The sequence below is a fragment of the Aptenodytes patagonicus genome, chromosome 16 (assembly GCF_965638725.1).
Source record: "Aptenodytes patagonicus chromosome 16, bAptPat1.pri.cur, whole genome shotgun sequence".
In the NCBI taxonomy this organism is placed as follows: Eukaryota; Metazoa; Chordata; class Aves; order Sphenisciformes; family Spheniscidae; genus Aptenodytes; species Aptenodytes patagonicus.
Window position 1 is genome coordinate 6884870 of NC_134964.1, and position 24184 is coordinate 6909053.

General features: G+C 54.2%; 1 protein-coding gene across 7 annotated transcripts in view; it reads right to left on the bottom strand.

Annotated features, from left to right (window-relative positions):
• Positions 1–24184, bottom strand: part of BAIAP2 (BAR/IMD domain containing adaptor protein 2) — a 49536-nt gene that overhangs the window by 24816 nt on the left and 536 nt on the right. For all 7 annotated transcript variants that reach the window (XM_076354158.1, XM_076354155.1, XM_076354152.1 and 4 more), the window contains exons 2-4: positions 14534–14609; positions 12406–12492; positions 292–353 (exon numbers count right to left, since the gene is read on the bottom strand). In XM_076354158.1, coding sequence (XP_076210273.1) covers positions 292–353; positions 12406–12492; positions 14534–14609 — 225 coding nt within the window. The remainder of the gene's footprint in view (positions 1–291; positions 354–12405; positions 12493–14533; positions 14610–24184) is intronic.

The window sequence follows — 24184 nt, forward strand, 5'->3', positions numbered from 1 at the left end:
GGCGAGGGCTGGCAAACCCTGCCCAGGGAGCGCCGGGGCAGGCAGGGGAAAGGGGCTGTACAGACAGAGCAGAGGCTGACAGCAGGGATGGACAGACAGACGCTCAGAGAGGGACCCAGCAGGGCAGAAGCAGATGCCCAAGCAGACCAGACCCTTTGCAGCTCAGCAAATCCACTTCAGAGGGGCTGGTGTCACCCGGTCAAAACATGGGAAACCATTTTGCTCAGCTGCAACACCGGCAGAGCCCGTGGCCAGGCGGGGAGCCCAGCATGCCCGGGCTGGGGCACTCACCATCTCCTCCAGCTGGTTCTGGATCTGCCTGTGGACTTCTGCCATCTGGAAGAGCACATCTCCTGCAAAGACAAGACGTGGGGAGGGGGCTTGAGGCACTGAACTCGGGGGGACAACCCAGGGCTGGGGCAGGCAGCACCCCACTAGCAGGGAGGGGTCTGCAGCCAGACCCATGGGTGTTCCTGGAGTACCCCTGGTGCCCATCTTTGGGGAGCTGTAGGTGCGCAGATATTCATCTGAGACACTCGGACAAACACACGTCTTGTGTAGCATGAAGGGAAACAAGGACAAGCAGCAGCAGGACCCCAGCACCCGGGGGCAGCCCTGCCTGCAACCCACCATGCCGTCGGCCGCTATAGCACGGCTCTGCCCGTGCCAGCCCTTAGCCTGGCCACAGGGATGTGACAAAGGAGCCAGAGATGACAGGACCAAGAAAGGTCCCTCATCTTGACCTGATTCACAGCCCAGATATTGAAGGGAGCAGGTGGAGACGAGAGATGCTGCACTAATAACTGAGATGAGAATTTAAACAGCACTGTTACAGCCAGGAGCTTCGCCTGACACTCCCCCAGCTGCACGTACAGCCCAAAGCCAAGCCTAGAGCGTCCACATCCCTCTCCCCCAGCAGCGGGGCAGTGGATAGACACAGCCCTGGGACTCAGTCCAGGTCACAGGACACGTCGCTGCAAACGGAGCTAAGCCCTAGGTTGATGTTTGCCTCAAAACCACTGGACCTGTTCAACCTCAGCGGCTGAGCTGTGCACGGGCAGCCCTGCCCTGGGCAGGCAAGCTGGGCAGCGAGGGCAGAGCCGTGGCACGCAGCTGCTGCAGACGCCACAGGTCAGTCCCAGGAACGGCTGCCCACAGCCGAGGGATCCCAGCTCTGCTTTGCCTCTTCCTTTAATTTTTCTTTTCAAATGCAGAATTCATCAAGTCACACACCCACCGCACTTTTCCTGGGAGGAAGGGCAGTGTCCTGCCTCAGCAAAAGCCCCAACACGGCTGGAGCCAGACACACACGGGAGCTGCAGAGGCGTCTTTTAGGAGAGGAGCCAGTGCTACTGTTTGACTAAAAGCACCATCTCCGGATCAGAGCAAGCTTTCAGGGAGAGCCGAGCTCTGTCAGCTATTTGTAGGGGCTGAGTTAAGAAGCTCTTCCAGCGTGGCAGGTCACAGCTTCCCAGGACGTTTCCAGCCTACATTGAGCTGTTTGTAAACTGAAAGCCATGATCCGTGTCTCCGAGCTACTCCGGTCTCAGGACTCGGCCCCAGCCGGTCCCGCAGCCGGTGGTGGCTGGGAGCCCCCCCGACACCCGCAGGGGCTCTCCAAAGGGAAGCAGCATCCCACATCCCATCCCAGAAAAAGCAGAGCAGCACCCGAGATAACTCAAAGCCCCAAACGTTTTTATGGGCTGTACGTGCATGGAGTTTTAAATGACAGAACAGCAACCCCAGGGATGGGAAACGCAATGGGAAGGGGACGCCGGCGCTGGAGCCCCAGGACAACGTGCAGGAGGAGATGGCGCAATGCTCCCGAGGCTGCTCAAGGTGGAGGTGGCGGCTCCCGGCAGGGATGAACCCACTGGGGATCTAGGGGTGAGCAGCCACAGCCCTAATCCCACCCAACGGTGGGTCCCCCTTCCCTGGCGCGCACGGCCCCCCAGCAGCCAAGAGACACAGAGCCCCGGTTTGCTTCCACATGGAGCTGCTCACTCCTGTCCTGCTCCAGCAAGAGCCCAACCCTGGCAGCAAACGCTGCGGTTTTGGTGTATTTAGAGAGTGAAGGAAAATGCGAGTCCTCTGCAGAGGACAGGTCCATCCTGAGCTCCAAAACTGCATCCTCTGTGCATGGAGCCAAACCTCAGCAACAGTGAGACTGAGATGAGCCAAACCAGCATCTCACCGGTACAAGGGAACCACTGGGACCCTCATTCAGCACAAAAACAGATGGCATACGCTGGGCCAGCCCCAGCCCACCGCTCGGTCAGCCTGTCCCTAGCATACCGGGCACACAGGCCATATCCCAGCCGAGCGTCAACACCACCAGCCGATCAGGAACAACCTGGCCCAACGGTTCTTTGCTCTTGTGGCTGAAGCAATTCGTACTTTGCACCATACACCGTGTCTCAAAACCTTCTGCAAACATTAAAATCTGATCCCTTTTTGTCCTTGGCGGGCACCAGCCCCCTCCACTGCAGGTCAATGCAGTAACAGAACCGGCTGCGGCACCAGTAGGTGCTCAGCCAGCGCTGACTGGCACCAGGGCCACTGTCCCCCCGTGCCCCTCGCTCAGCTCCTCCAGAAAGCAGTGAGGCACAAAGCATCCCGCGAAGCGAGGAGGTGACCAGACGGCGCGGCTGCAGCTCCACTCCTTCGCCGGGAGGAAACCGTGTACCGAGATTTCCGCAGCCGCCGAGCCAGCTGTAACTTTTACAGCCGCTTCGCAAGGTGCTGAGCAAAGCGGAGCAGCCCCCGGCACTCACGCTGAGCAGGCAGCCAGCTGCAGCAATTACGCACGTCTGCGGTGAAGAGCTTCACGCATGAACAGGGAGGTCCGGGCAAGGGGTCACCACCAGGAGACCGCCAGGAAATTGCTTTCCGGTTGGGCTGCGACAGCTCAATCATGGGAAGTGCACAAATTCCCACTGCAAGGAGGCAATGACGTAACGCCGTCGCTTGGCTGAGATTGCTTTTTCGAGTGTATCAATGCAAGGGTGGCTCACTTATTATTTCCAAAGCTCGCACCACCCCCTCTCCCTTTCGCTTCCCGTTTGATGGAGTGGAAACCCTGGCTGAGAAAGCTGGTGCAGGGCTGGTCGAGGGCTTTCTGGCCACCACTGCCGAGCTCCCAACCCACCCAGAGAACAGGGATCAGGGCGCTCAGAAATAACGTACGTATCCCCGAATCCAGCACTGGGTACACCCAGCCCCCTGCACCCGGACAACAGGGCTCTGCCCACGCCACATTCCTCACCTAGAGAATTAACCTGTTCCCAGCAGCCAGGGAGGTGTGTGATGTGTCTCTCAACAGATAAGCATCTTTTTGTTTAGACTTTCTCCTCCACCACCCCCCCCTTGGCTCTTATCACAGTGATACCTCGGTGCGTTTCAGCCTCACATCAAAGCGAGCAGCGGTGCGGAGCCTTTCCCACCCAGCACAGTGTCCCCGCTGCAAGCTGCTCCGCGTCCCAGCCCCGGCAAGGGGATGCTGCCATCCCCGCCACGCAGCGTGCTCCCCTGCCACGGCTGGTTTGCTGCGCCTTTGCCAGCAGCGCGGCGCAGCCAGCCCAGCACCAAAAGCGGCTCAAGGTGAGCGCCGCGCTGCAGCCAGCGTGGCGCAGGAAGGCGGCTGGATGCCTGCCCGGCGCTGGGCTGCACGGAGGCATGAGAGCTTCCTCTGGAGCCTCTCCCCGGCCTGAGACAGCCCAACCGGCTCCGAAGGAATCAGCTCCAGGCTTCCCGTGGCCTCTGCCATCGCTGGAAGCCCACGCAGGGCAGCAGCAGGATTTGAACTAAATCCCCTAAATGGTAGCCGCAGCGCTGTGTGAATTCACATATAGCACCTCTGACACCCCGATACCTCCACACCATGAGCTGCTTCACCACTGCAAAAGAGCTACAGACCTTGTTAGACATTTACAGACATTTCACCCTGAAACCGCTCAGACTAACCCAGCGTGGCAGCAGGGAAGAAGTTAAACTGTGACTAAGAGATACCACGGTAGTTGGAAAGCCGAAGTATTTCAAACCCTGGCTCAGAAAAGGATCCGTGGCATTGAGCTGATGGTAGATACTGCAGGCGTTAGCAGAGCTCGGCGGCAGGGCTGGAACCAGAGCACACACCCCAGCCCTGGCAGCAGCACAGCCACCCACGCCACAGGCGTTTTGCATCACCTACCAGTGGTATTTGGAAGTTAAACACGGTAATTACCGCTGTGCAGCAGGGCAGAGAACAGGGCAAGAGCTTGGGTCACAGTATAAATCGTATACAGAGTGTGAGCACCATACTAGCCTTGCTGCCAAAATGGCCGTTCTATAGGCCAAGAAACCCAAGGTTAAGTGCCTCACCTAAGCCCAGAGGCAAAAATAAAGACAGGGAAGGGTAGGACTGCAGAGCAAGGGTTTCACCTGCCCGTGCCGGGCTCACACCTTTCCGCAGGCTGCGAAGCACAAACAGGCAAGGAGGAGTTGCTATTTACGTCTGTCTGACTCACAGTATAGTTCTGGGAGAACTATAGGGGCTATTGTGGGCCCTTCCCTACCACACCCAGCCAGGAACAGGCAAACAGGTTGTTCCACATCCCTCCCACTGCTATCGGCACCGCAAGTCCCGCGCAGGAGCCAGCTGCCCCTCCAGAAGGCAGAGCAGTAGGAACCCATCTCACAGGGTTTTGCTTTTGAGTTTTCAGAGGATTCTAAGAATTATTCCCCCCCCCCCCCCCGAGCTAGATATGAGCCATTTTTAATAAAAATACCAAACAATGCATCGGCAAAGGAGCCAAACTGCTCCGAGCCAGAACATGTTGATGCTTGTGCAAGGCTGAAGCAGCCCAGCCTGTCCTGCAAGGGCAGCGGGAGCCTGGCTTTGCCCGGGAACCGATCCCATGGCCGCTGGCCACCGGGTCCCACTGCCACAGGCATCAGCCCAGCAGCAGGGATGCTTTGACAAGCAAACAGCACTGCATCCTCCCCAGCATCGCTCCTTGCTCCTGTAACACGGAGGTTGCAGCGCTGTTGGCATCGCTCTCCATCAAGATCACTCGCTCTGGAGATTCAGATCCCAAATAAAGAGCATGAAAGGATGAAACAAGGAGTCCAGGGGCTCAGCTCCTCTGCTATTTGACATTGTGCTGGGTTTCTCCCTGGTGCTTTTTGTTAAGGAAGACCAGGAAAGGTGTCGGTGCCGTCAAGGGAAGTAGCCAAGCTGGCAGAAAAGGAATATTAGCTCATTAATGAGAAAAAAGCAACAGTTACAGGGCAAATTGTTTGAGCTCCTGAAGCCTAAGAGGAAAAAAAATAATCTGCTTTTCAATGGCTGGTTAAATGCTGTTAGCTGAATCCTTTGATGCCAAGCAAGCACCGGAACCCAGGGAGGGGATGCACCCACACCAGCACGTTCCCAGGGCAGGCGGAGATGAAAGCACCGGGTGCCTGGAGGAGAAGGGGCCAGGAGGTCCCTGCACCAGGCACTGCTCCAACACAGGCACCCATTTCACTCCTCCCGGACTTTGCTCAGCAAAGGTACCTGCTGGACAGGAGAGCTCCATCGGTTTGGATTTGGGTTGTTTTGTTTTTTTTTTTAGGGGGGAGTAGCATGCAGAGCATCAGCTTTGTGCACATTATTAACAAAGCATTGCTTCAGGGTGAAATCCTGCCCCCCCAGACTCGGCAGAGCAGGGCTCTCAGCCCAGCGATTACCAGTTCCCCTTTCAGCACCGCATGCCTCCCAGCTTCACACCTTCCGTTTTCCACCAGCTGCAGCATTGACCACCAGCAGCAAGCGTGGCCGCCCCCCCCCCCCCCCCAGCTCCTGCGGTCACGGCTCGGACACCTCCCCCCCCATCCTGTGAACACAGACTGGCAGTAACTCTGCTCGCACGTCATGTGCTGAAGATCTGACCAGGCCAGATTTAAGGCAGAAGCATGCGACTGAAAACTTCTGCAATCTTTTTTCTCTTCCCTCCTATTAACGTGCCTTGATCCAAGCTCATAGACACAGCGCATGCCACAGACAAGCCCTCAAGCCACGGAAAGAAGCACTTCACAGCCCAACACCAGACAAGAAGGCTCTGACTTGATCAGCGCTGACATTCAATCGCAAGACAACTTGGGGGAAGATCTGTGCGTGTGCAGTGGGAAGGATGCGAGTGTGGGGAAACAATCAGCTTCTCCGTGCTGATTCATCTATTTCCTCTTCAAAAAGGTTTCACTTACCACAGCCCCAAAGGATGGTACCGATTTGTTGATGTTATATTAGCGACTCATCAGCATTATAATGATCAGCTCCGTTTGCAGCCTCTGCTTCAACCCAGCTTGGCAAAGCTGAAGCCATTTTTTATTTATTTATTGAGAGACAAGGTAAAGAAAAAAGCAAAAGCTTCCCGAGGCACCCTGGCTCAGGCAAGTTCAACAACACATTTCCAGTAATTGGCTCCCTCAGGCTAAGCAGTTGCCATTGACACTTCTACCACGGACAGATTAGAGACCTGGGTGACCTGTGATGCCCCACACTTCCCAACAGCCACCCCCCCCCCCCCCCCCCCGAATGTGTACAGATCATGTATCTGTACCATGATGTACAGACCAGCGACTCCTTAGTGCCCAACTGCTCTGGCAGCAGCTATATTGGTGGCACAGGATTAATTAGCACAGGAGAACACAACTGCACAGATCTCACGCCCACCAGCCTGGAGCCCACCTGGCTCAGACCCACATGAACCAACCCGTCCCGCACACCAGCAGTCCCAGGAGGGGAAGCAAACGCCTCCGGGACCCGGGGCTGGCCACACAACGAGCTGTGCCCCTTCCTAAAACCTGCCAAGCTCACAGCATTGCCGACCGACAGCAGAAACCAGCCCACGGACACACACGTGGCCCTTCCGTCCCTCCCGAAAGGATGGAGCATCCCTGCAGGAGCTCATCCCAGGCACCGTGCCTGGGCACACAGCAGGTAGGCATCCCTGGAAGATGTCACCACTGAAGGTGAAACCCAAACATTACACGCAGCTGCTACGCATTAGAAACTCCAGCCAGGCAACATGCTCTTTGCAGATGCTCATTTAACAACCCTCCGCCATTACTTACGCAAACACAGGTTGGTGAGAACAAGCCTACTGCTATGGCAGTCTGCTTTTAATCAGAAGATTTGAAGGCAGTGAAAAGGCAATGCAGACAGCAGAAGAGTCCCTTTGAGGCAGGCAGCAGTTTTTAAGAGGTCTTTCTTGTGTTTCTGCACCCTTAGCAAGCTCATTCCTCCAGGTTCCTTCCCTAAGTGAACTACACAGCTTGGAGGCCAAGTCCTGAATTTCTGGAACAATTGCTCTGGCAAATTAGGCCTTTTAACAGAATCACAGGTGGAAATGCAGGTCCAGAGCATCCATTCTTCCACCAGCGCAAAGCTGTTACCCACAAAGCCATTAAATGCATCGTTAAGTTCAATTTTAAAAGGATCAAGCAACAAGATTACCACTGCTCTCCCAACCAGGAGCTCATCTCCACAGGCGGAGGGACCTCGCTGCAGGGACACCAAGTCACCCATCACAGGCAAATATTTCCTGGAGTTCAGCTTCGTTTTTTCTGGGCACTGCTCTGGCACGTCCCCAGCAGACATTGGGCACCACAGCCACCATCAGCTCCGGTGGTCCCTGATCACACATTGAACACTGCGACAACCTTTGACATTCGCGGGATCTGTATCAGCATCTCCACTGCTGCAGGAAGCATCTACCCAAAACAACTGGAAATCCAATTAACGGATTAATCCCTCTCCGCAGAGGATTCAGCACAGCACAAAGCCTCCGAACCCACACCGTTGCCAAGAGCCGCGCCAAACTGAGGAGCTGAGGTGAAGACAAGAGTCTGAACTCGCCTGTGCAGCCATGGGCATCCCACCAGGCTGGTCTGCTCCTCACCAGGAGCTGCCACGTTGGCCATCCCACCAGGGTGCCGGCTGGTGGCACCCTGGCTCTGTGGCAGCATCATGCACAGGACCAGGCTCTGCGCCCAGCTCCGACCGCAGACCCCCTTCTCGGTGCACAGCACGCCCGGCGGAGACAGCTCTACCCCGCGTCCCTCCATGTTGCTCACCAGTGTTTTCAAGGCTGTATGGAGATGGTTTAAAACTCTTGAAGCCCAGCATCCTCCACTGACACCGAACAGCTCCGCAGCAAACGACTGGACCGTGAAGGTGCCACCGCTCCTGATCTCATTGTGCAAATTGTGTATCACAAGAAAGCCATTATCTGCCAGAGGCTCATTTCAGCTCAACAATGGTTGCCTAATTACTGCATGTCTTGCCCTTTCCTAGCACCACGCTTCAGTCAGAGCAGCCTTCACTAATTCAAGAGGACCTTCGAGAAAACCGACTGCTAATCAAAGTCCACCTCCAGCCCTGAAGGAGTTTCCTGCAGGTGCTGTTCAGTCCCAGCATCCCGGTGTGCTCCCAGCCTGGTGGAAACTGCCTCCGGCTCCGCTCACCAGGCACATGCTTCCCTGGAGAAGAAAACCCCTTCTCGTGACTTTGCCATGGCCTAGTTTTCAAGGGGGACAAAAGAAACAACACTGAGTACCATCCAAGGGACCTAAGCAGGAGCTGGACAAGGGCCAAAGCCACCCAAGCACTCACACACGTGAGACTGGAGCTCCTCAGAAGTGTCTACAAACTGTTCCCGGATCAAGCCTCCACTGATCAGACACACAGCGTTCATGTTCTTCACACCAGCTTCTCAGCTTCCCAAAAGCCACCGCAGAAACCACCGAAGATGTGAAGAACAGCGTAAGGAGCCTCTCTCAAAGAGAAACCGTGGGCATGGGTCTGATCCTCCGACTGCCAGAAACTGGGCAGCAGCCCAGGGAGCAGAGCAGGGAGGGGAGAAGTTTTCCTGCCGTCCCTCCCGGGAATGCCACCACAAGCCGATCCTCACTGCCACTGCTGACCCGTCTCAGCCACCCCCCCCGCCCCGGGTTTGCCTCCTCGGCGTGCCCAGCAGCCCGCTCCCGGAGACGTCTTGTAACAGGGCTTCTCCCCCACTTCCCACCCGGCACTGGGAGCTGCTCCAGAGCACGGAGCAACCACAGCTCCTCGTGAGGCACAGAAGGATTTTCCCAGGTTGTTGAAAGCACGAAACTGCTAAACCGACAGGGAATTACACAGAGCAAACTGTCTCAGGGCAAACTTCTGCTGTGCGGGGACAATCGACAGCTACACCCTGCACCTGGTCAGAGCATCACTTTAGTTAAAAAAACCCAAGAAAACAGACTTTGAACACCCAAAACCTCGGCAGTGGGGGGTTCAGACAGAGGTACGCCCCCGCCAGACGCTTGCACCCGAAAACTCAAGCCACAGAGCCGATTACAGCTCAAGTACTTTATTATCGCTAGGTTTTCCATTACCACCCAGGATTATCCTGTCTACATACAGTTGCTAAAATCTGATGGAGAATTTACAAAAAAATGTGAAGTGCTAAGCAGCTGGTGAGCAGAGACCTAAGCTCGGAGGCAGCGCTCTGGCAGGCTAAATGTTTTCCGCAAGACAAACATGCAGCATCACTACCATCAGGTGAACATGTTTTTAAAAAAGCCAGCACCAAGCAGAACAAGCCACCCCGGCTCGCTGCGCCGGACAGCTGGCACGGCTGCACGCAGCCGGGGACCGGCCGCAGACAGGCAGTTCTCCAGTGCCCAGCTTAAAGAGCAACTCCTTGGAGTCACGAGTGCCATTGGAGAGATGACAAGAGGAAAGCACGGCCGGTTTTGAGCACCGATCTAAAGAGCCACAGCAGCTCGCCCTGCACAGGGCAGCCTCTGTGTGTTCACCCAGCTCCCCGCTGTGAACGTTGTTCTCCTACTAAATCCAAAACACAGCACTATACCAGCTACTAGGAAGAGAATTAACTCTAGCCCAGTCGAAACCAGGACAACCCGCCCAGAGCTCCCGGTCCCTGGCTGTGCTGCGTCACCCAGGGGGTGCAGAGCCCCCACAGCCACCCCAGCACGGGCAGCATCACTGTGGCGCAGGCAGGAGAGCTAGGGAAAAGATGTGGCTGCCTTAACCGCATTTTAGACACGGGATCTGGAGCATTTTTTATGTTCTTTTGACACCTCCTGTCCCAGAAGTGACATCAGAAAAGCATCCACATTCAGAAAAGAAAGGGTTAAGGAGGGAAACAAAAATCTCAGATTCTCTTCCATGGAGGCTGGAAACAGATGCGAGCTGCAGTCCCAACCAGAGCGTCCCGGAGTCCTGCCTGACGTCTTGGAGCAGCTTTCCCTGTCCTGTTGCTCACGGAGGAAACCACCCGCACAGGGAGGGAGCGGCAGGGGCACAACTTTAATCCAAGTGGCAATTATGAACATCTCCATTTGCTGCTGCCTCTAGTAAGGAATGAAATAACCCAGACCCCAGCGCTCGCTTCCGGCACTATCAGCAATCACGGCACAGGGACCGATAAGGTCAAGGTGTTCCCAGGAAAAGCTGTACCTTTGGCGAGCACAGCCCCAATCTAAAACATTTTTTCAGCCCCTGTTTACACATCCCGCTGGGAGGGGGTTGTGTCCCCGGCTGCAAACTGCAGCCAGAAATTTTATCTTAACTTTCTGCTGCACAGAGAGGCTGCCACAATAAATATCAGCAAGATCAACAAAGCAAGAGGTCCAAGGAGCAGCCGCTCGTCACGGCTCTGGGCTGAACAAGAGCTGCCAGGATCCTCCCTCGGATGCGCTCACACCAAGAGTGGAAGGCGCAGTAATTCAGAAACATTTTAAACCAACCCCAAAAATACTCAAGCCACACACCGAACGCACATCGGGAGACTGTGGGAGGGCGCTAAGGACGCCTGCTGTCAAACTCCCATCCTTAGGCGAGGAAGCAGGACCACCAGAAGACACCAAAGCCAGGTTTTAAGTGTGAGCAAAGCCTGGAGCTGCTCTCAAGGGGAGGCAGGGTTTGAGGTCCTCAAGCTCCTGCCCTCACCCAACTGAGCCGCCTCTGATAAGGCTTTCCCAAGCTTTCACTTCCAGGAGGACAGAGCTGCTGCACCTTTCACCCCCAAAGAGGCAGAAGAGGAAGCCCGAAGCCCTTAGACAGTAAGGTCTGCACAGCCCCTACAATCTCAGTCACTGCATGCACCACACACAAGGCTCTTTTGTTTTATTTATTAAACAGAAACAGATTGCTACAGGCAGCTTTAATCCAAGTGATAGAATCGGTTTCCATAGACACTTAACTGCTTCCCTATCAAAATTCAGATGCAGCTAGCGAGCTGTGCATGGCCGAGCTGAAGCTGGAGCAGCCTGTGCCTGGGGATAAGCAGTGTCTGACACCGAGCACAACATGGCAAAACCGAAGCCTGGCCCCTCCAAGGGGCTGTTCACCCATCGCTTCGTCAGCCTTTAGAGTCATTTCAGCTCAACCTCTTCTCTGCTAATTGACTGCCTCAGAGATTGCATTAACGAGTACAGTTTGCCGTTCTCCTAGCACAGCAATCCGGTGAGCCAGACCTGCAGGAGGGACTGGGAGGAGTTCACCTGGGACTGCAAAGACAACAAGACCAAAACCCATCTCAGCCCCACAAGAGCCTTAATGAGAGGCTGCAGCATCCCTGGGGGGAGCTGGGAGAAGAGCCACCTCGAACCATGTCTGCACAGCAAAACAGCAGCGAGGACAGGGCAGCTCGGAGGGTAGAACACAGGAGCCATGTCCGAGCGATGGAAAGACTGGAAAAGCGGCTCCTGAATGACTTACGAGAGGAGTAAGTGTAAGAAAGGGAAAGGAGGCACCGAGCATCGCAGCTCGGACGTGTCGCAACTCTGATCGACTGAGCAAATACAAGCCACCAGCTGCGTTGCACTGGGAAGCTGCAGACAGCGTGCAGCAGATCTTGCAACAGCTCTGCCGCGCTCAGCAGGGCTTAGGGTATAAACACAGCCCCCACCACACACAGCCCAAGCGCTGGGTGACTTCTGCTAGGAGAAACGCTGCTTCAGTACAGCTGACCTGCCTGTTCCCCAAACCGCTCCCTCTCCCCTGCGTCATCCCCTTTCTCCTTCCGAGGACTAAGGTGGGCAGCGCTGCCTCAACTCCCAGACCAGAAGCTGGCGCTTTTCTCTCCTTTGCAAAGCAAGACAAAAACGCCAGCAAAGCCACTCCCTGCAAACGCTTCCTCTTTGCAAACGCCACGAGCCGACAGTGCCCCAAAATCCTGACACTAAGAATAGCAGGCGCTTTTTTAAGCTACGTTAACAGTAAATACAGAGACGCTTTTACCATTCACGTGAGGCAGGATCAGCTCCACATCGAGCTTGTTATCCCCATCAACAGCAAAAATCTGGTTTCATTCCTGCGCTCAGAGCCTGCTCCAGACTGCGACTCCATTTAGCAGTAAATTGGTGACTTACCCAATTCTTTAGATCCTTGGCTTTCACTGGCCAACTCTCCCATCTTAACCAGAGCATCAAAGTATCCTTTTGCTGCATATGTCATACCTAAAAGCATCAAAAAATGCAGGTTATATTCTCTTTAATGGCTATTATAACTTCTATGGCACTGAATAGATGCTAGACACTAAAATAGACATTACTTCAAAGGGCTTAACCCCACGGGGAGGGACTAAACAAACAGAAGAAAAATGACTGAAGAAAGAAGAAAGCTCGAGCAGCAAGATTACAGGGCTGTTTAGGAGGGGAAAAAAAGGTACATGCAGGACCAAGGTGGTTTTCATTCCAGTGTAACCATCAGCCTGCTTAATGCTGCCCAGAAAAATCACTGTGGAATAACTGAATATCAGACTTTCATTATAGTTCAGTCTTGTTTGTTGACATTCCAGCTACACACTCCACTTTAATCAGATAAGCAGGGGGTTTCCTCTAATCACGAGAACATGTTGTACAGCTTTAGCTCAACACCATCAAATTATGTGCTGAAGCCTCTTCCAGCATGATTTACTGATTAAGACACTTCCTTCAGATGCCCCCACAAGCTCAGAGATCCAAAGTAAAGGATAACCAAAGACAATTTTAAAAATTACAGGAAGATCTTGGGCTTCAAAGCGTATTCACAGCAGGGATGTGAGAAAAACAGAAAACAAGTGATCATACTGGTTTTCCACAAAACGCTGCAGTTAGTGTGCCCAACTTAAGCTGTGATAAAACAGCACGTTATAAGCAGACTCCACTACCCCGGGTAATTAAAAACTGCATTATCAGTAAAACATTTCAGAAGAACAAATAAAAAACACAGTCCCAAGTGCAACCTCTTCTGCCCCCGTCAGACCCTGCCTCTCCTCCCTTCCCTGCTGCCTGCACCCCGGAGGAGACCCAGCAGGGAAACAGCAGGCAGAAGCATACCCAAATCATGAACCCCTGCTTCGCTAGCATCATTAGGAATAGCTGGGAACTTCTGCTGCTTGTAAGGGTGTATTAAATGCCCCATCCCCAGGGGATCAGAGTCCACAGCCCCTGTGCAGTGGACAGGGATGGACGGGCACTTCCCACGTCACGGCCAGTTGATCCATTAAAACCTAGTTAAAAGCAGTGCTGAGACCTGGCAGGAAAGCAGCATGCAGGGGAGCGCCTGTACCTGAGAACAGCAGGAGGTCTGTATCTTAAAAGATCCTTCACTGAAACATCCGGGAACCTCATTTGGCTTGTGGGAAATAAAATTCGCTCCAGGCGCAAAGCAAGAAGGCACAGATCCTTCCCAAAGGTCGTATTTCAAACACCGTCGTTTAAGAACATGAGACACCAAAATATTTTTTTTCCACTGGCTTAAGACGATGACAGCCTCCTCCCTTACAGGCATTTTTACTGAGCCAATTAAAAAAAATAAAATCCAAGAGGCATGTGCCGCACAGCTCTGAAGTGAGCAGAGCCCTCCCTGAAAGAAAGCAGCTGCCTCTGGGGTCGAACAAAGCCTGCCTTAAACCTCCTTAAAACCGAGCCGAGGAGGGCCCAGGCAGTATGCAAAGTCATTTTAAGTCAAAATAGTCCATTTCTGGTTTTCATCAATTCAGAGTTTACTTTTGATCATTTAAATCTACACCTCCCTAATGGCTCCCAATAGGAGCCTACATTCCCAATCAAAAGCTGCCACCAATCTTTTTAGTTTTTTTCCTTCTCTTCCAATGCATTCTTCTGAGCAATTTGAACATTTCAACGACACATCTTTACATAGAACTTAAAATCTTAATTCTAAATATTTTAAAGTAACATTTAAAGATAAACTGGTCAGAGATGTATTTGTTATCCAGTTGCCACCCAACATTTTATCACTGTGGATCCTTTCCACATCCACGGCCCCGCAGCAGGCACATGCCTTGCACATCCTAATGACATGAGCTTTGCATCGAGGTCCAAGAACCATCTCCCCAGGTTTCCTCCCCTCACTCCCCTTGGGAACAAAGAGCATCCCAAGCTGGTTTTCCAGCTTTCCTCCCTTCCAAGGCCATGCTGTCCAGCCAGACCCTCACCAGCCTTGCAGCCCCCAGCATTTCAGCAATAAACGCATCAGCAGCACAGTTTCACTTACTTGCTAAGGCTTTTTCATAGGTCTTCCCCATAGAAATGAAATTCCTGAGGCTGGGATTGAACTGCTCCATGATCGTCTAAAGGAAAAAAGAACATCATCAGGGATTAGCAGAGATGATCAGGAGCTGGACAGAGCAGCCCCGCGCTCTCCTGGGGCAGCCATGCTGCACTCCATGCTCATAAATGCAAAAAGGAGCAAAAAAAATCCTCCCACACCCCTCACAGCAACTCAACCCAAGCTTCCCGACGTCTGCAAGAGGATGCCGGGTTTACACCGAGAAGCCTTAAATATACCCGTGTATTGAAAATAATGCACAAAAGCAATGGCCCTATTGTCCTGGAAAGGCAAATATTCTTCTCATTTGGGGTAAGTCAGAAGTACGGGATCAGGGCAGTGCAGAAGCAGCCTAACGCTAAACCAAACACGACGATAAGGGCTGTTGAACACAGCCAGGACATCAGCTGAATGCAACGACCCGTGCAGCCCCTCCAAGCCATGCCTCCTCCAGCCCTTTGCGAGAGCAGGCTGGAGGCACCTTCACCTCTCACCAAGGACAATCGCTCCAGAGGGCTCTTCCCCCCCGCCAGCTCCAGCAGGTGCCGTTGGCGCTGCCCTGACACCAGGCGAGAGCAGAGCCCGGACGCAGCAGGGGGGGAAGATGCCCCAGGTATCCTCCCTTCATCCCACAGCTTTATTGAGGAAGACCAAGCTTGGGTTTTGAACGCCACGGGGCAGAGGGTCGATGGAGTGCCCAGCGCGAGATGCCTTGTGCGGGTGCTTCACCATAAGAAATAAGTGAATGCCCCAAACCAGAAAGTTATCAGATATGGCAAAAATAACCATAATAATAATAACCATAAGTGGCTGTTTGAGACAGCAGGCAACAGCCCTCAGACCAACCACGAAGTTGACCTGAATTCTGGGAGATGATGGCTGGTGATGTCCCACTCCTGGGATGGCCTCAGAGAGCAGCATCAGCTCGGTCTAGCATGGACAAGCAGAAAGGGCTGAAGAGCGGTATTGAAAATAACCACCAAGGAGCTGAAGACAGAACAAAGCCACCATCATCCCCACCGAGCTGGTGCCAGCCGCGGCTGGAGCCACGTGCAAGAAATTACACCTCAGTCTCAAAGCACTTGGTGTCACCTTCCACCTGTCTATAAACGCATGAATTAGGGTGTTGGTGAACACCAGAAGCACTGTCTGACAGCTTTTCCTCCCTCGCTTTAAGGTCCTTATTTAAACATGGGGGGAAGGAATAATCGGATCACAAAGAACAGCTCTTTGTACGTTTGGCACAGCAGCTACTGACCCTCCCCTGCCAGAGCTATTCAATCCCCCGCACCGATAGCATCTCTAAAACCAGACACCGATTCCCAGCCGAGCTGTGGAAGAGACAACAAAATCTCCATTCTCTCCCTGCGAATCCGACCTCGGGACCAAGCCCGGCTACAGCAGAGCAGCCCCGGAGCTGGTCCCAAGCCCCTGCCCCACCTCAGGGGCAGCCCCTCGCCCTGCCCCAACAGCCTCCCGCCAGGGGTACTGCCAGAAAAATTAAGTTTAAGGCCTAAATGTCCCCGCACACCCTGAGCAGGGATGCACGGGCATTCCCCCCCCGGGAAACGAGGGCTCTGCACCCCCCCATGCCACACTGCTGGCAGCGTCCCATCCCGGGAAGGGGAGGGAAGACGACAGACACTTATGGCGAATAAGCTGATTAAGCATCTGTCACCTCATCCGAAGCTGGCCAAACACTATAAAGCTCATTTTCTGCCTGAGGCATTTTTATCCCAAGTTCCTGCTGCCTGGCCTTTGGAGAGTGCGATAGTTTAATTTTCTTCCACGGGTGCATGTGTGCGAAGCTCAGCCAGCACCGTCCCCCGGCTCAAAACAGCCATTTTCTAATTTCGGTGAGCAGGAACCCGTGCGGGACGCCAGCTCAGAGGCTAGTGTCGAGCATGCTATCCGGGGCCGGGGAGGGGGGCATCACCTAGGTGCTGGTATTTGTTGGTAGGAGAAATCCTTTTGATCCTCCAAGGAGCGCACAGCAGCAGCAGCCCTGCTCCTGGCTGGAGCAGCGGGTTGAGGACAGCTGCTCCGAGGTCGGAGCACCAACCCAACCCACGATGCCCCAAAGCCACCATCCCACTGCCCCAGCAGCTCTCGGTGCTTTCGGGTCCATCCCACAGCACCATACGCAGCCCTGCAGAGAACAGAAGATGATTGCAGAGATCTGACAGGCAAGCAGGAGGCTAATGAGAAACCTCACTGCTAATTAAGGCTGCAGGTCAAGCTACGCAGCAACATAGTGCACATGGAAGCTGCTTTGGGGCAGCACAAAGCAGTTTAGTGAACACTCTCAGCTTGAAAGGAGAAAATTAACCTGTAGCAACAAGCCACATAGCGAGTTGTTTTCCCTAATTGTAGGATACAATTGCACAGGCATTAATTAACATTGACAAGGATTGCTCTGTCCTTCCCACATCACATTTAACTTCAGTCAAAAAAAAAAATCTACCTGCGTTATCCCATGAAGTGGCTGGAGGCATGGGATCGCTGCCCACGGCGGGGACAGGGACACGTCCCCACTGCCAGCAGAGCCACGGCTACAGCCTCCACCACACTCAAGCCCAGCCTGAGCACTCCGAGGCTGAATAACGTTTATGCAGATGAAATACTGGCAGAATTTCTGTGGGGAAAGGATTTTTAAACAGTTTGCTAGGCTAAGTGCAGTAAGTGTTTATGTATATGTATGCATACATGTATATATAAATAAAATTATTTTTGCAGCAGTATCTATGTAAACATATCTTCCTGAAGCACGAAGCTTAAGTGAATAAATCCGCAAAGCGTCATCCACGGACCAGGAGCACCGGTGACCATCGGCGAGCACCGGCCGTCCCCGCAGCACAGCACACCGAGCGCGGATGCAGATGGCAGCGATGGAGAGCAGCCTCCGGGAGGGCAGCGCTGTGCCCGAAGGCTTAAAGCAGCCGAGCTGTGGGTCTTGCGGGGACGGACGCGGCAGCACAGATTCATGGAAATCCCCTTCCAAAATTCAGCGCGTCTTCCCCAAACTGGAGGGAACCAAAGCATGACTCAGCACCGGCGGCTGCCGGCACCGCTCGAGGCAGGATCCTGCTCCCCACCAACCCACAATAGCCATTTTAAAACAATAAAAGAGGAAAAAGCCCGCAGAAAGGGTCCCACTGATCAGCTGAAGGGAGGGAGCAACTCTTTGCTGGCCAAATAAAAGTCATGAAACCTTAGGAGGAAGTTTGCTGAAAGTGAGTGTTTTTAAGACATTGTCTCGAGACTCCAACAAAAACAGCCCAGCAGGATGAGGGCACTGAAAAGGGCTCTTCACTACAGAGATAAAAATAGAGTTTTTCAAGCTGCCTTCTCACTCCCAGGGTGGGAAGGGAAAATGACTCCAGAACTAACACACCTTCGCATCCCCCTCCAGGTGAGAAGCTGAAAAGCCACCAGCTGCTAAGGAGAAATACTGAAAAAGAAACATATTTATGGCACAGGATATACTCAACAAGCAATCGCTTTGCGCACCCAAGTCAGCCAGCAAGGTGCTGTGACTGCTCCCGTGATGCCGCAGGTTGCATCGCCGGTGGATGCACCCCCCCCCCCCCCAGCCGCCCCCCACCCTTGGCCCCATGGAGCGGGGAGGGCAGAGGTGCCCGTGCAGGCTTCGGCAGGGCTTTCCTTCAGCTTGCGAGGTGAAGCCAGGTTTGCAGGACACTACAGCAAAGCCGATATTCAGCAAAATTCTGGTAACAAAAGCAAATCTCGTTCTCCCTCAAATTTTGCTCCATCAGCACCACCCACAAGTTGTTTGCCTTCCACACGCCGCCTGGGCAGAGTTTAGAAAAACACAGACAAAAAAACCTGTCAGCTAAAGGTTGAAAGGGCTTTGCTTTGTTCCACTGCACTAAATTCCCTGGGTAATACCACTCAGCTCTCTGGGATTGGCACGGCTTTATTCAGCTGCCAAAAATGAAACTAATGCAAAGCACGAGGTCTCCAGGACATAGTCCTGCTGAATTAGAGGGAGAAGAGGCAATAGAAAATAAAGTCCCCGTCTCTCCCCTCCAAGTGCACTCCACACTACAGCAAGGATCTACCGGCTGCTCCGATGCCAATAGTCAGCCCGTAAGTAAAAGTTTAAGTCCTCCCCAAGAACAAGCTGGAAATGGAGCTGGTTCAGGTTGTATCGGGTTTCTCCTGCATAGGAAAGACCTGCACGACACCTCCTTAAGGGCTTTTAAAAAAATTTAAAACCAGGCTGCACAGTTCTCCCCAGGTCCATCCCCACAGCCTCCCAGGTAGCTCCTAAAACTGAATACAGAGCAAAACAAAAAGCAGGCACTCCTTTGCTCTGCTGGGGCAGGAGATGGTCGGTGGCCACGGTCTGCTGGGCACCCGGGCTCTGCACCACCGACAGCACCAGCTGCAGTGCATCACCGCACAGCTGCGTCAGGCCATCAGCAACATACACGCTGCCCCGATTACGGTGCCACAATTATAGCCAGACTTCCCATCGAGTTTCTCCTCCACACAGCAACACGGCAAAGGACCAGACAACTGCGGATCACGGCGAGGAGGCTCCTGGATTTGACCAAGGGATGAGCATCACCACGAACGCTGCAGCGTGCACCGTGCCCCGGGCTCCTCTGCCAGCCCCACCCCACCCCCCCCCCCCCCCCGCAGGGACAGCCTGGGCAGCACTCGCTGGGGACATCCCGGACACCTCAGCGAACACAAGTGATGGACTTTGAACTAAAAAACAACTTCAGTGTTTTCCTAGTACCATTCTTTGGTGCCCCTACGCAGCAGTAAGGTGCGACGGCTTCTTGCAAGACTGATTGCTGCACAGTGGCACGGGTGGCCTGGGCTTAGCCTGGCACCCACGGCTTTCCTGGGTGACAGCAGGACATTACGTGACCATGACGAGTGCCGTCAAAGGGGGCAGCGCCACGGGACTCTCCACTACACCACAGTCATGCTGCAAAAGCGGCTCAGCTATAAGGAAGTTTTGTTTCTAAATGGGTCAGCCCTGCTCCAGGAACGCCTTCATTATTTCTGTATTAATATTTAATGCCCAAACAAACCCCAGCGCTGCCTCCATCTCAGCACGTCCTGCCCTGCGCCATCAGAAGACAGCCCCGTAGTTTTAAGAGCCAAGTTTCTGCTGGGAGGGGAGCCTCGCTGGACTCATTAGCAGGGCTGATTTCAATTGCTTACAACACACCCACCTCACAACTCTGCTGCCAGGAACATCCCCATCCAGCCAAAGTCCCCGGTATCTCAGTGTACCATAACACACAACACAGCAGCAGCGTTTCACAGCCCAAGCTGCTGACAGCTGCTGTGCTGCATCCTTCCCTTGCCGCCGGCGAGCCCACCTCACCGAGGGCTCCCAAAGCTCGCTCCAAGCCCACAGGAACGGCTGAGCCGTTGTCCTCCAGCTAGGGCTCTCACAAGGTCCTGCCCCAAAGCCAGACGGCTCAGCACAATCTTTTCAGGAGCAAGGGAACCTGAAAAAAAACAGGGTCCACATCTAAAGTCATTTAATTTCTGCTAGCTGTCATGTTAGAGGATGAAGGGACCCAAGTTTCAGGGCTAGAGCTCTGAATGTCTTTGTCATCAGGGTCTGGGCTTGAAGGAAACCAGAATGGGGACCTGCACAGTGCGCAGAGCCCCCCAGCACGCTCGCTCACAGCACCCACTGGGGAACACCTTGTCAGTACCCACCAGCAGTCGCTCCTGCAAGGCAGACCTGTCCTCCAGCCCCCTAGGGCTGGGATCTCCACTGCCGAGCCGGGACAGTCACCCAGCCCCTTCCTCGCAGACCTCGCACCAAGGGGCTCGACTGGGCCACAGACTTCAGCTCCAGGAGCCCGGCGCAGGAGGTGTTTGATGCGCGCTGGCTTGTGCCGTACCCTGCCCTGCAACACGAGCAGCACGGGAGTGAAACCTTAGCCATGAGCAGACTCAACACAACAAGGCACCGAAGGCAAAGCCAAGCAGCTGCCTCCATCCCAGGGAGCAGCATCTCTCATCAGCAGGAGCTGCAGGCAGCACGGGAAGCTATTCGGGGTACCTTAGGCAAATTAGGAGCTACCTGCTTTATAACACTTAATCCACAAGTGTCAACAGTTTGGAGATGTACCATCTCAGCAGAGGTCAGAAACCACCCTCCCGGCCCGCAGCAGCGCGGTACACCCGCAGAGGGGATGGAGCAGCAGAAGGCGAGGGCAGCCCCGCATCACCACCCCTGTGCCAAGCCAGCGCAGGAGCCGGAGCCGAGCCCACCCCGCTGCAGCCAGACCAGCACAAAGCCTCGCTTCAAACGGACTCAGCTGCAGAGCCAAGACACCTACAGAGATGCAACTCTGGCAAAAAGCGTGTTGCCCTATAAAACCACCACAGCCCTGGGCCCTGCTCACTACAGGACAACAAGCCTGGCCTCCACCCTGCCACCCTCTGCAGTTATTGCTGGGAAAGGAATTTCACAGAGCTTGACCTGCTCCCCCGCGACACAGGCACACAGCACCCACTGCCCGCAGGAGCAGGGTGCTGCCGTTGATCACAGCCATGCAGCAGTGCCGCTGACCTCCCCGACGCCCCGGTCAGCTCAGAGCCCCAGCACCCAGCCAACAGGTTTCCCACATCTGGGGTGCGGGAAGCCCCAACACAGGGAAGCAGAGACAGCGAGAGCACAGTGCATGGAATTCGGGAATGGCACAGGCTGAATCCAGGGGCCAGCTCCTTCCTCCTGTCACACCGCATCATCCCTCTGCTGCCAAACACACCAAGCCACCCACAATTTCCCTTCTGATTCACTTGAGCAAGAATCTTTCCCCTTCCCTCTGGACTTGGAGATAACGAGGCAAGAGGCTGTTATGCTGGCAATAACATTTATTACAGCTTATATGTAGCAAATGACTATCAGGAATTATGCCTGCATTTGTGCAAGACAATTAGGCTTTGAGTTTGGGGTGTTTTTAAACAAACACCTCTTCAAACGTGGAGCTATTCATACGCCATTGCAAAACGATCTTCCACACAAAGAAATAGCTTTAAAATGAAATGGAGGTTAGCCTGTAAATGGTAATAATCTAATCTGTCATAAATGAGACAGATTTGTCTTCAGGGGAAGGAAGAATTGCCAGTCCCTCCTTTCTGCAAATAGACAATCCTGTGCAAGGGATGAGCGGAGCTCGGGAGCGGCTGCACAGGGAGCAGCCCAGAGAGCTGCCCTTCCACCGAGCGGCCTGACCCTGTACCCACAGCCAGAGAGGTTTCACCCCCCCACCCCATGCTCACAGCAGAGCCCAGCAGCTGCGCCGCTACAACAGGGTCCACACAAGTGGATCAGCACCAGGGAAGGTGGGATTACATTGGCAGAAGGTGCCAGCAGCCTCCGTCTCCCTCTGTAATTACTACACATGTGTAGGCAGCTGCCTGTAGTGGCAGCATCGGCAAGGGGGCGGCTGACAGCTCCTCCGCCATCTCATTAGCACAGTCACTCCGAGGGTGAGCACTGGTTCTGGAAAATGATTACAATGGGCTTCCTGAGCAGAACGCCTCGGGAAAGCCTGCGTGGGAGAGAGTGCCTGGCACGGGGAACAGCCACGGAGAGCTGCCTGCTCCTGCTCCAGACCTCGCAGGGAACCGGCTCGACCCCCTGGTCCGGCTGCTGCCAGAACCCCGGCAAGATGACAGCAGCGGCTGGAAGCAAAGCATGGGGCTGCCGCCCATCCCGTGGCACTGCTCTGCGGCATGGGGTTCGGCGGCTGCGAGGAGGCAAGGGCCAAACCTCCCCCTGCATCATCCCCCTTCCTCGGGGTTGTCTTCTCCTGACCACAGCGGTGTTCAGGCTACTGTACAGGCCAGAAAACCATGGGACAAAAAAAACCCCAAACAACTTGGGCAACAGGGATGTGAAGCACCGGGAGTGGTTTTGAACGGGGAGACTCCAAAGCTTACGGAGCTCCAGAGAGTCCACACAGTCAGCGCCGTCCCTGAGCCTCCAGCCCTTGCGCTGGGCTCCAGGAGGTCACAGAAGTCCTCAAAGAAACAGGCAAACGCTTGGTTCCTGCACACACACCCCATGCCACACATCTCCAGAGGCCAAGAAAAGCACTGTCTTCCTCAGAGGAGAAAAGGATCCTCGTTCACCACAGGAAACTCAAACGGAGTCAGGACTGTCCTCCTCCAGCTCCCAGCGCAGACACACTGATGTCGGGTAAAACCGTGACATCTGCCTCCAGCTCCACGTCCTCACTCCCTACACCCCGGCTGCTCCCACTAAAATACCGAGAAATTAAAGTGTTCACTAACTGATGGAGACCTTTGGACTCCTCTCAAGCCCATCTTTGGCTCTTGGGGCCAAGAGGCCCCCGTGCACCCTCTGCACCAGCTGCACTTCAGCCAGATCAGCCAGGTTTCGACGGAGATGGTGCTGCCGCTTGCTCCGGGCCAAGGGCGCTCTGCTCTGTTTGACCCATGGCTCACACAGCGCAGGAACGACGAAGCCGACAGTCAGAGGCAAGAGAAGAGCCCAGCCAGCATTCACCCTTCACCCCTCACTTCTTGGGGCAACGAGCTTCATTTAAGCGCAGTTGTGATGGCACAAGCCACCCTGCACGCTCCTTACAGGGCTGTGCATGGGCACCCAGGGAAATTGTGACCTGCTCCGCAAACCTGTTATTAGCACAGTTCTTCGAGGACAACACACCTCAAACAACAACTGAGTCACCAGCTGAAACTGTTCCCAGCAACTGTCCCCAGACCGACTACACCACCACTCAGCCCGGGGGACCGGCAGGGCCGAGTGACGAGCTCCCAGCAGCTCTCGCCCTGTTTGCCCAGGCAGCTCCCGGGGCCAAGCCGTGCTGATATGCAAACACTCCTGTTTGCTCCCTGGGAGGGAAAGGCTCCCGCCTGCACCGGGACCCGACCGCGTTAACATCCCGTGGTGCCGGGCTCTGCCCAAGTCCAAGAGCAACCCGCACAGCAGTGAGCCTGGGTACATCAGCTGCATTTAGAGGGTGGAAGGGAGTCCCAGACACCCAAGCCCCAGCTGTAGTTAAACACCACAGCCAGAAAGCCGCGTGCGCACACCTGCTCTACATTCAGAGCAGCCAAGATTTTGGGTGCCATTAGCTCTGTCTGAACAACCGTTATGCCCCAGGATCCCAAACCCCAAGCCTTTAGAACTTCACTACCTTGGTATTTTTTGTACTAAATTTTTCTGCTTAATGCTCCCGGGTAACTCAATCTAACTACTTAAAATGCAGGAAATCATGCAAGCCTTCCAGTTTAACAAATGACATCCTGCATTACATGTTAGGCTAGAAAGGTTTTATTAGACTTGGTCACAGGACCCAGCAGAGCAGAAACCACTTCCTTCACGAGGAAAATTAAAGCACATAAATTATTTTATTTTTTTCATGACACTGGAAACAAAGCAGAAAGAGGAAAAAAAAAAAATCGAGAGATTCACAAACTCCAGCTATAACCGAGACACAGAAAAGGCTCCGATCGCTTTTACTTGTTGCAGAAAAGCGAGCGACGGCCGCGGCTGGGCTCGCCTGCCCTGGACCGAGGTGACTTGGGGACAGCACTGCCCGC